The sequence below is a fragment of the Ceratosolen solmsi genome, unplaced genomic scaffold, assembly GCF_000503995.2.
Source record: "Ceratosolen solmsi marchali unplaced genomic scaffold, CerSol_1.0 scaffold10, whole genome shotgun sequence".
Classification (NCBI taxonomy): Eukaryota; Metazoa; Arthropoda; class Insecta; order Hymenoptera; family Agaonidae; genus Ceratosolen; species Ceratosolen solmsi.
This window is the reverse complement of record NW_011948412.1, coordinates 26,590,498-26,603,804: the sequence shown is the minus strand read 5'-3', so window position 1 is coordinate 26,603,804 and position 13,307 is coordinate 26,590,498. Positions and strand designations below refer to the sequence as shown.

The 13,307-nt window shown below is 20.4% G+C and overlaps 1 protein-coding gene across 1 annotated transcript; it reads left to right on the top strand.

The window, feature by feature from the left end:
* The first annotated feature begins 4,738 nt into the window (after positions 1-4,738).
* Positions 4,739-5,970, top strand: LOC105366569 (chymotrypsin-2-like). The gene is made up of 3 exons (XM_011505065.1): positions 4,739-4,876; positions 5,286-5,537; positions 5,776-5,970. The coding sequence occupies exons 1-3, from the start codon at positions 4,739-4,741 to the stop codon at positions 5,917-5,919; spliced, it is 534 nt and encodes a 177-aa protein (XP_011503367.1). The 3' UTR covers positions 5,920-5,970.
* Positions 5,971-13,307: the final 7,337 nt, after the last annotated feature.

Below are 13,307 nucleotides of genomic sequence, written 5' to 3'. Positions count from 1 at the left end.
CTATATATATATATATATATATATATATATATATATATATATATATATATATATATATATATATATATAATTAAAAAGAAACCATTATTATTAAATATTGAATATATCAAATAAATATATATTATGATGTTAATGGTATATGTAGACCAAATAAAATCATGTATGCTTATTTAATTAAAGACATGTAGACTGCGTATTCGTATCTCAGATTTTAGCACCTTACAATATGAGCCAATTATATTAAAATTGTAAACTGAATATTGGAATTAAATGTACAAACTTAAGTTCTTTAACAGTAAATGGTATATTCAACTAAGCTATTTCTTATGTCAAATGCATTTTTTTATAACGAATTCATTAGAACTTATAAAAAATATTGAATATTTTTGTGTTAGTATTACTATTTGGTACGAAGTTCTAAAATTATCAATTATGATTAATTAACAAAATTAAATTATCAAAAATCAATGCCATCGAACAATAAGCTTTTCTTATGTATATATTGTATATAATTCATTTGAAATCACTTCCGATAGTTTGTATAGTATAGTATTTCGAGTGAGAAGATTAATATTGAAAAAGCTTAACAAAGTAAAAAATGCGAATGAATTAAAAAAAATAGTAAATATAATAAATATATTTCAATAATAATAATAATAACAATAATAACAACATTATTCATAGGTAGGAATAATAGTAATATACCCAAGGTATTGTTAAATAAAATATTAATTATTTTAGAAAATATCTAATACTACTTGCTAGAGTCGAAGCTAAAATTAAACTAAGATTATTTGATAGTCGCGAACTATCAAAGTTCCTGTGTTGCGTAGATGGAATTCGTGCCAAGTTAAGCCGTTTCAATGTCATTTCTAAAGCCCTGAATGGACCTAAATTTCTAGAGAGCAAGATCTTTAAAAAAAAAGTCTAAATTAGTCTTTTAACTTTAATTTAATCGATTTCAAAATAAAGTAAAACTTTCAACTAAAGGTATTTATGATGGCGATGTTAGTATGCTTAGCGGCTGGGGATCAACGACTTATCTATCAACCATTTATCCGACAGATTACAAAGCACCTGGATGATTATCTATGAAAAATATCATTGTCGGAGTTTCCATCCAATTACTATTTATATCGATCAATTTTGTGGATATCGTAAACCAGGAATAGGACCATGCATTGTACGTTTTATAAGTCATTACTATATTATTTAATATATAGGATAGAGTTCGAATACATTAAATTTTTTATGCTGAAACTTTTAAATCACATAACATTAAAATATCAACTATGCTTATCAATTATACGGATGTATATACATATATATATATATATATATATATATCATTAATAATATAAAAATTATTAATTAATATAAAAATAATCAAATATTCAATATTTTATAGGGCGAGAGTAGTAGTCCATTAGTTCGTAAGGATAGAATTATTGGTATAGCTTCAGTTACCACCCCATGCGCTGTAGGTGTACCTGATGTATATACTAAAGTTTATTCACACCATGATTTTATTACAACTGGTATGGAGTTCCATTGATTGAGTATTTATTCATATGAATTATACAAAATACAAGACAATTGATTCAAAATATTTTTACTGATTTGCATCAACGGTAACAAGTTATTATTGAATATATATATTAAATAATTACATCTTAAAAATTATATTTTATATTTAAATATTTAACATGTTTTTATAAGGACTTTCTTTTATTGAATATAAGCGTATTTATTAGTAAAATAAATCTATTTAACATTTTTTAATTTACTTCATTAAATTTTTGTTATTTATGTCTGTTTTATTCACACGTTAATTCCTATTAAAATTGTAATTTTAATAAACGATAAATTGTTATGTTAAATTTATTTAATTATAATATAATATATATATATATATACAGAAAACAATAAAAATAATAAAAACAATATTTTAGTTTTATAAAATAGAATTCTTTATGAATAGAAATAAATAAACTAACCTGTATAGTCGTCGGTGATAGATCTTTAAAGTGTATATAACTCTAATGGACTAAATTTATATTATTTATAATATTTTAAATTTTTTTATTTATACTTATTTGTTTTCCACTTTACTCTAAGATTAATTCTTCTCTAAATGATAAAATGGTTAATTTAAGACAAATATCATCGTTTGAAACTTTACTTAAATTAAATACTAAATTAAATAAATACTAAATTAGTAATTAATAGGTTCATCAAATGTAAGATACAAAGTACTTTTTATAGAATAATTAATATTTTTCCAAATCATTTATATTAAATATTGCTTTTTATTGACTTTATATTAAATATACTAAATTTATGATCATTAGTAAAATGATCAAGATATGAATCTAGAGTTGATTAATCTTAAATACATTTATAATTTACTACATTATTAAGAAAAATAGATCATACTCTGCTATTTAATATTTATATTTTAATTGTTCTTAATATATTAATTATTTCTTAAGATTAAACACATTTAGTTTAATTACATAAATAATTAAATTTTTTTTAAATTGATTGAACTATTATAATACAAGTTTGGTTTCATAAATAAAAGGTATGTCACAAAATAAAATAATATTTATAAATTAAAAATGTAATTGTCATTAAATACAATATGCCTAGATTATAAACAAACTAATGTGAAGACAATTTTTAATCCAATACTGACGATATAAAATAATCTATTCTATCTGACATTATTATACATCAATATTAAGAATTTACATGTATATCATAAAATACGAATTTTAAAAGTGGTTAAAACCGTAACATTTATGCCATACATATGCAACTGCTGAAAGAAAAAAAAATTTCCTACATTATTTTATATCGTATAATTATAAATAATAATTGTGTATAATGATTATAAAACAACCTTATAGATGAACAACTAACTTTTTTCTGCTAAATTATACTTACATTTGTAAAGTATCTCAGTTCAAATTGTATTATTTAATATGCTTTACTAATATATTAGTTATTAATAAAGAACTAATAAGTGAAATATTTTAATTTTTATAATTTTTTCTGAAATATTTTTACTTATCAAAGGCATTATTTTAAAGAATTGTATAAATAAAATAATTTGTATTATAATCATTAGTATTTTAAAATCCAACATTTTAGAAACGTGTATTATTAAAAGAACGAATTAATTTACCCAATTAAATATGTTTTTGACAGGTATTTGTAGAATATATTTATTAACTTTCACTTATTGAAAAATAGATACGAAATGTTTTATTGTAATATTAATATTCTATTCATAATTCCTTATTTATTTCTTACACATTTTTATTATATTTTTAAGAAAGACAGCAAATAATAAGAAAATATTTAAAATTAATATTTCAGGTTTAGTATGTATATTTTTGGAATTCCATAATCAATAATAAAAGTTTAATATTCAGAAAAAGCTAATCTAAATTTTCGTATACACTACAAGAAATATAAATATTCAAATTTATTATTTGAATAATTCATCATTTATAAATATTAAAAAGAGACTTTATCTGAATTTCAAATATTATTAATATGATCAATGAATATCATGTGTTACGTCACAAATCAATCTGATATTTCTGCTATATAAAGCGATTATATATTTTTCTTTCGACTTCTTACTGAAACTCTTGGATGATTGTAATGTCTTTTGCAATTATAATTTATTTGTATTTAGTGACCAGTCTCGGTAAGTGAAATATTCTTTATTTCGTTTTTATTTCATATGAAATATTTACAAGAATTCACATCAAAATTTAAATTCTTTTTCACGTAAAAGAGTTGATTACACAATGCATAATGAACGTGGAATACTATTAATATTCAAATTTTGAGGGCAAACATACATTATCTAAAGAGAATATAAATTTATTACAAAGATGAATACGAAAAATGTCACAAGAACTATTATTTAAATAACAACGAATATTATGTGCCTACTATATAATATTTAATATATCGTTAATCGATATTTTATAATTCTAATATTTTAAATAACATTGAGCTGAAACTATTACAAAAGAACAAAAATATTTTTTCTAGAACGTATATTTTAAATATATGAAATTAGTGTAACTTACAATACTATTATTGATTTTACAAAATAATCAAATGATATCATTTGATATGTGAATATAATTATTCATATATCAAATTATATGTAAATTTCATTATATTTACACGTGAAAGAACATTAATACATTGAAAATGTATTAAAAATCAAAGAAATATATTAAATGAAAATTTTTATTGAACAGAATATATATGATCTTAAGATCTTTAATAAATTATTAGAAACTAGAAAATTTAAATGTCCAATTGCGTAAGTAAAACTGTACTCATTTGTTTGAGACGTTCTTTTTTCTTTTTTTTTCTTTTTCAAGCAATTAGTATTGAAAAATTTTTTTATAATACACCTATTTATTAAAATGTACTTAAATTTAGTTTCAAGAATTTTTTTATATCTATTTTTAAATCTATAGATAATTTTATTATGTTTTTCATCATTGGAAATCTTTAAGTGACGTCGAGTATAAATCCAAGGATCATCGGTGGTGAAAATGCCAATATCGAGGAATTTCCGTATTTGGTATCACTACGGCGGAAGTCTGATAATCAACACATATGTGGAGGTGCAATAATTAGCGATCGTTGCATCCTTACAGCGGCTCACTGCTTTCATCAACAATATCTAACGCTAAGGAATATGAAGATATTAACTGGAACTACGTATTTAATAAATGAACCGCGTTCAATGCATCTAGCTGGACAAATAATCATTCATCCTAAATTTACAGGAATGACAGAAGAGACACGATATTCTTATGATATCGCAGTTGTGGTGGTAAGGTGTTGTTACACTCTTAAGAGCTATTTTATCTACAGTTTTAAACTAAAAAAGATAAATCTTAGTTTGATAAGATAATACATAAATATTAAAGAATAAATTAACATATAGGAACTAAAATATTACTCTTATCAAGTCAAATTATTATTTTTATTAAAATGATAATCATAGTGTACTTTCAAACAATTATTTATAAAAGCAATGCTTACTGTACTATAAAAGCAATACTAATATATACTGATAAATAATAGCGTAAAAAATATTAACTTGTCTAAAAATTATTAATAAAGCGATTATTGACACTGTATTTACTTATAGTTGTAAACAATAAATTTATAATTATTGTTAAAATAAATCTATCTACTTTCTAACGTTTTCATTAATTAAAGCAAAATTATGCTTTTAGGTTGAAGGGGTCATTAAATTAAACGATTTGCAAAATATAGTAAAACTACCATCTAAAAACATTCGTCATGGTGATATAGGCATGCTCGCTGGTTGGGGATATACAATTTATCCTTCGAGTACTTCTTCAAATAGACTTCAAAAAGTAGAAATGAATGTCTACGACACTTATCAATGCAGAATACTTGTACCGTTTAATTTAAAGATTGATCAATTTTGTGGATATAAACGAATGGGAATTGGTGCATGTATCGTAAGTTTTAATAAATTTAAAGTCGTGTCTTATTTCCTTGCTTCTTCTTCTTACTTTCATAACTATTTTCTTTTACTTATTATTTATCTCATTTTTAAACGTGTAATTTTTAAATAGATTCCTCAAATTTCTTGAAGATTCGTGTTAACGATGCTTTTACACTAATAATTGAATATTCGTCATGTCCTATAATTTTACCGAAATATCCAACAATTTACATAATCATAATTTTATATAGGGTGATAGTGGAGGTCCATTGGTCGTTGACAACGTAGTCATTGGCATATCTTCACTAACTATTCCATGTGCCCAGGGTGTACCTGATGTATATACTAATGTTAAATATCATACTGATTTCATCACTGCTGCATTACAAATATAACGTATAATATATATTCATTATAGTTATAAAATTATAGTTAATTATAGTTATAAAATTATAGTTAATTATAGTTATAAAATTATAGTTAATTATAGTTATGAAAATTACACAAGTCAATTAATGTTAAAATCATTAAATTAATTTGTAAAATATTATACAATTTGTAAAAAATATATATAATTATTAAAAAAATCAAATATTAATAATTTAAATTATGATAATCGTAATTATAAAGATTTGGAATTGCTTTATACTTTAATTAATGTCCCATTCAAGGAAGATTAGTGAAGTATTTTCTATGTTCTATTATCCATGAAAATCTACAATTAATTTGTGTATAACAATATAATAATAACCAATACAAGTTTCATATTTCGTACAAATATGGAATAACCCATTTTTTTTCAGGCTTCGTTATATATCATATTGGAATATAAGTTTATTACTATAGTATAGTATTACTATTTTAAAAATATACATCGTACATTTCTTATATATAGAAAAATATAAGAAATTCTATACCACGGTGTGACAAGATATGCAATTATGGACATTTTTACAGATTTTTTCGCGTACTAAAATTAGAAAATTCTATTTATAGAAAATTTATAGAAATTTTATGACGAAATGAAACAATGGTGACAAAAATAACAATATTTTTTAAATGCTTAAATTTAAGAATTATTTTATATTTAAAGAAAAAATGGGTTTACGAAATATGTTAATATAAATTGAGATGAATATATAATTTTTATCTTATTCAATTTAGCGAATTTAACGTATTCGTTATGTACAAATAAAAAAAGTATAGATTTATTCTTAACGTTGTAAAGTCATTATTTCCTTTAACAGAAAATAACCTCTATAATATCTACATTATTATCTATTTACAATTGATCTATAATGTAATTTCCTTTAGAACTTTCTCAAAACTGACGATTGATATAATTAACCACAATCATACTATTTGATAATATTTGTATAAAATGAATAAGAAACATGAGGATTAAACTCTATAGTTATATCGGATTTTATCTTGTTTCCAAGTATCCTTGTGAATAGTAGAAAAAATAGTCAAATGACAAGAAAATATATTATTTCAAATCGCTAGAATAGTTGAAGTAAGAAATCAAACTTATCTCAGCTAGAATTTAAAAATATATTTCAATAATATATGTGATTTTAATATATTCAGTAAAAATGATCTTATTTATTTCTGTATTTTTCTATTATTCTATTAAATTTTATATGTTGAATGTACATTGAAGAATGAAATATATTAAACTTCTTTTATAATCTGTATTTCTATAAATTTATTTAAGCAATTTTACAGTATATTATAATAAATGTGAAATAATTTAAATAATATATAATATATAAATAAACCAGTAGTGATTTAATGATTACAGTAATTTGATTATTATAATTACAAGAATTAATTATTTTTAAATTTATTTGTGGATGATTTTACAATTTCATTATCAACAAATAATGATTTGTATTTATAAAAAACTTAAGAATAATTACTTTAGAGTATTAAAAACATTATTTCCTTATCATATCATATTCTCACATTACTTTTATAATTTAAATTTTAGAGAAAACATTTATACAATAGTTTTCAAAATAATAAGTTAATATTGATTTTTTAAATTTTAAATATATTTCAATAAATATTTTTTATTATTAGCTATATTAATTGTATATTATATTATATTTTACAGTGATATAATGTCGATAAAATAATAATATAACAATAATAATAATATTTATAAGTATCATAAATAAAATATTATATGCAATTTTATTGATACAATTTCTACACAATAATATTATAATTTATAATAAATAATATAATTGTCTATATATAAAAATCCTTATTATTAATAACTAAACTAATAATTATCCACTAATATTTACACTAATCTACAATATTTCATTAAAATAAATCTTTCGGTAACAGAAATAATAATGGAACATTAAATATTTATGATATATTTATTTTTAATAATGACGCAAAAAGAGTAATACCCAAAATTATATGATTTTTATAATGATTAACGAGAGAAAATAATTCAATATAAATATTAGTACATTTTTCATGATATCAAGAAAATAATAGTAGAATAATTTTATTAATTTTTTTTCATTTGTAATTTACAAAAAAAATCTTTGCTAAACTTATTGTATATGAAAGAATACTCTGAAAATTATATAAAATAATAAAATATATTAACGACAACTTTATATTTAACTTTTGTCATTTTATAAAATATAAAAATAAACCACGTACCATCACTTATTCTGAATCCAAAATGTTGTTACGAAGACAGTCAGAAGAAAAGTATCGGTTACAATCTCTAATAAGTTTAATTCCAAGTACATCGCATTATTTACTAGAAAAGCAGCAACTCAGTCAAAGGATTGATTCTGAAAATACATTGATCCACTAGTTACTTACTTGATCTATAGAAAGAATGAGAATACGTCATAATTATCGCAACAGCATAAGCTCGTCGGTAGACAGCATACTTATTTATATTGTTTCCCCAATAAGTTTAAATTGCCTAAATATTATTAAAAAAGTAAATTATTAGTTTATGTCTATAATTTTTAATAATATTTAGTATTACATTTAGACTATTCAGATAAAAATTATTTATTTCTAATTGTAGTAGATAATTATTAATTTTTTATAATATCATTTATTGGATATTATAAAGAATTTTAGATCATGTTCATCGTTGATTATATAATTTACTCAAATATTTTTGATATTTGAAATATTAATTAACATAAATTTATTCAAGAATCTACTATATTTAATTTTTCAACAATATTAATCAATTGCCTAAATATTTTTAATATATTTATAATTATTATACTATCATTTATGAATATTATTCTATATTATCTTGAATTTAATAAGTAATTTAATTGCTCATTTAAGACTTATAACTACTTAATACGTGTATATTATCGATCAAATCAATGTATACAAATCAATCTGTTACATCTATGAATGTCCATAAAAATCGCTCATATTGATGTCGCCTGTCTTGTTCAGTATAGACTTATTATCCTCGTTTAAAAAGATGAATCATTGATAACATGTCAATGCAGTAATAACCTCTGAGTACTATTATTATAGCGACTTTGTACTTGTTATTTTTCTTTCTTTTCTTGAATGATATATATGATATTCGAATGCCATTGGCATTCTTCTCTTATGGAATATGTATGATGGAAAGCAGAAGATATCTATAAAAATATTCTAGGTTAAATACTTATCTCAAAAAGTACTGATAAATTGTTCATTTATGCAGATATTATTGTCTGTTATATTTTTAATGCGATGTCATTAAAAAAAACCACTAATTGTCTTTATTCACATTAAGATACAATCCTTGTATAGCATAATCGAATATGATTAATATTAAATTAAATTGTATGATAATAATCGAGTAACATATTTTAAATATTAGATAGTAAAGTATTTGTTAATCGCATAAATTAGATAAATCCATAAGGTATCAATTAAGGTTCGATGACGAATGACGAATTTCATTCGATAAGCGATCCATCAAATATAAAAATTTTATCAATTATTATTGTTAACATATGGTATCTTTTCTTTAATTATAACTAACAGCAAAAGCTTCTTCACAATGATTTTTATCAGAGTATGAATAGTCAGTAGTAAGACTATAGTGTACTATATATTACTGTACGAAATAAATAAATAAGTATATTAATATATCGCGTATAAGAATTATGATAATAAAAAAATATATATAAATTTTATAATATTTATATTAGCTGATAAAAAAATGTATTGCGAGAAAACAAAAAAAAAACAATAAAAGTTGCATTTGCGTATATGAATATATGTGGCTGAACATTTAAATAGGATATTTTAGTTTTTTATATATAAACAATTCAAGAATACAAATAAAAACTATAGCACACATTCCTAATCTTTTAAAAAATTGTAAAATATTAAATAAAACATAGCATTATTGGTTTAAGTATACATAATATACTTTTATAATTATTAAAAATTTTATTTCAATGTTTACATATAGTTTTAATTAATAAAGTTTTACTAGTGATTATTTATCGGTAATAACTGTTAAGGTTACATTTATTCAATTTTCATATAAAATTGTAAAAATCTAAAGTCAGAGTTTAAAGAATGAAAGATTAACAATTACATTTGTACATATCCTAAGATTTTGTGAATAAAATTAAATGCAAGTTTGTAGTGATAAGTTAATGGTAAGTAAAATTTATATTTAACTTCTATTTAGTAATATATTTTATCTAATCAATAAGATTTTCATTTAATAGTATTATGTGTAATATAAGTAAATGGATTAAAAATATTGACGGAAATTTAAATAAAATGATATTATAATTTATTATATATAAATTTATATAAATTTGTAATCATTGAATAATAGATTACATTCATATTGCAAGTAACTAATAGAATAATTGTTCTATGATAATCACTTTATGAATTATCAGTTTTTCTTTCCGAATAAAAATATGAATATAAAAATGAGTTAGATATTTCATATAACATAGGATAGTTATTATAGTATTAACTTTATCATTGACCCTAATTAAATAAAAGTATAGATCTTCATTGATAGAAATATAAATTTATCGATGGTATGATTAGTATTTAGACCTTTGAAAATGAACATTAAATCCTTTAACAATCCGTAAATTAATTTATAAATAAATTGAACTGTAAAGTTCGTATTTTTGTCTAAAATATTAAATAATTAATTTTACTGAGTTAGATTATAATGGCCTAGAAAATCATAGTATTATATGACGTCAATAATATTATTCATTATAGATATACATATTAGATATGATTAAGAAATATTATTATTAACTTATGATTTACTTTCGATTAAATTATAAATAGTTTTATAAAGATGTTATAAAGTAATTAGTTATTTATTTTATATTATTTTAATATAAATAAGTGTATTATATTTATCAATTATTTAATATATTTATTTTATCATTTATTTTATATTAAGATAGAATTAAAAAAATTGTAATTATTATATTAGAATTATTAAGTACTAATTATTATAAACTTTAACTTTATAACATCCTAAAAATATATGTAAATTAGAATTATATTAGAAAAATATTAATAATCATTAATTTATAAATAAATTATAATATAAGAATAAATTTAGAGCATATTATAATATTTATGATATTATTGATTTATATTTTAATTAATCAAGTAAATTTCAAATTTATTCTCTAACTATTACAATCTTTACTAAATACCGAATTACCAAATTAATAGTTAGAGAACATTTTTGGATAGCAATTGTTCATTATAATTATTGAAAATAGATATTATAATTCAAATTATACTATAATCAAATTTACGGATTATAAAAATTTCATCTCACTTCATTTAATGAATAAATTATACATTATTCATTATATTTTTTTACATTTTATATTTTTATACAATTGCTAAGTACTCGTAAAGTATTTTATAGTAATTATTTATGAGTTTTTAAGCGTTATTTAAACAGGAATATTAACATGACTTTATGTTATAATCATTATAAAAATTTATTTATTGCTATCTTGTTTTTCTTCTACTTTTCCTATAATGGCATGAACACAATGATACTGTATTTTACTTTTATATTTTATTTATAAAAAAAGTACATATATTGTTTGTACATATTCCTTCCAACAGTATTTTATTGCATTCTGGTACTTGCAATTTCTTCAATCAAGCATACAAATCTTATTGCTAGCTCTTATGAATTAACATCACTTCTATTCTTTCAGTATTTGCTAGTAGATTAGAAATTAATTAAAATAGAACTTTCTATTATAATTTTAACATTTACAATGTTCTTTGTTGTTAATTATGTGTTCCATTAAATAATAATAAAATAATTAATTTAGTTGTACGAAATATAGTGTTAACTATTGTTCTGATCCTTGTAACTAAATTCTAATTAATATGAATATTATGTCTCTTTCATTATTTTATAATACATATAATATGTGCATGTCTATATTTATTGGTCTTTAATTTCTATGTATACTTGTACAAATATTTGTATGGCTTAAATAAAAAAGCATTTTCTATCTATTTGCATAGCATTTAATAATAAGAAATGAACAAAGCCTTATTAAATATGAATTATAATATTAAAAGCAAAAGGTATTCATCAAACTTAGCACCCAAGGTAAAAACTAAATTGTTAAGCCTTTGAAAAGAATTGAAATAATTTACTATATTATCACAAAAAATTATTTAAAATTACGAAATAATATGCATATATATATATATATATATATAAACTTATTAATTGAATTTTAGATTAAAATATATTTATAATCAAGAACTAATGTATATTTTATTATAATTTAATGTAGATGTAATGTAATTTATTTGTAGATTATGTATATATATATATATGCATATATATATATATATATATATATATATATGATGTATTTGAGTTTTAAAACTAGTATAAACTCTTCAAACATTCTAAAATAAAAATAAAAAGAAATTTTTAAAATATATTTATTTTGTAAGTAGAATTCAATTTGACTTATTAATTTATGTATTAAAATAGGAACTGTTAATGACTATCGAATTTTTGTTCATATTCAAGCTACAAATAATTGTAATGTAATTCTTGTTTGTAAAGTGAAAACATGAAATAACGCACTCTATCGGTTTATATATATATATGTGAGGATTACGTGCAAAAGACCTGATTTATCAATTAATTTTTTGAATATCTATACATTTTGTGGGAACGTAAAAAATGTCATTAAGTTAAGAAATAAATTATAATTATTATTTGTTTATTAAATGAGTTGTCCGAGTTGACGATTTTGTTACCTTTGGAAATCTATTATTTTTACAACTCTAATATTTTAATCAAATATCAATTGACAATTTATTATTGCATTTCCTGAAACGCATAAATACGAAAAACCTTTTATTTGTAAAATGTTTTAATATTATTGATACTAGGATTTGTTTTTAAGTTATAATATACATATGATTATCATAAAATAAATCCTTTCAATTCAAATTTTCTTTTGGAATAAAGTTTTTTAAAAATGAATTTATGTATTACAATTCTGAATTTTTTTTTCTTAACAAAATTATAGAAATTCAGATTTAGTAATTCGACTAATCTATTTAAAAGATTATAGTTATTACAAAATATTTTTAATTTATGATTTCTTAAGTTTCTATACATACATATAATTAAATATATCTAAATTAGAAATTTTTATTCAAAAGTACAATTTTCATTTAAATCTAAATTTGCTTATTACAAGTAAAATCATTGTGCTAAAAA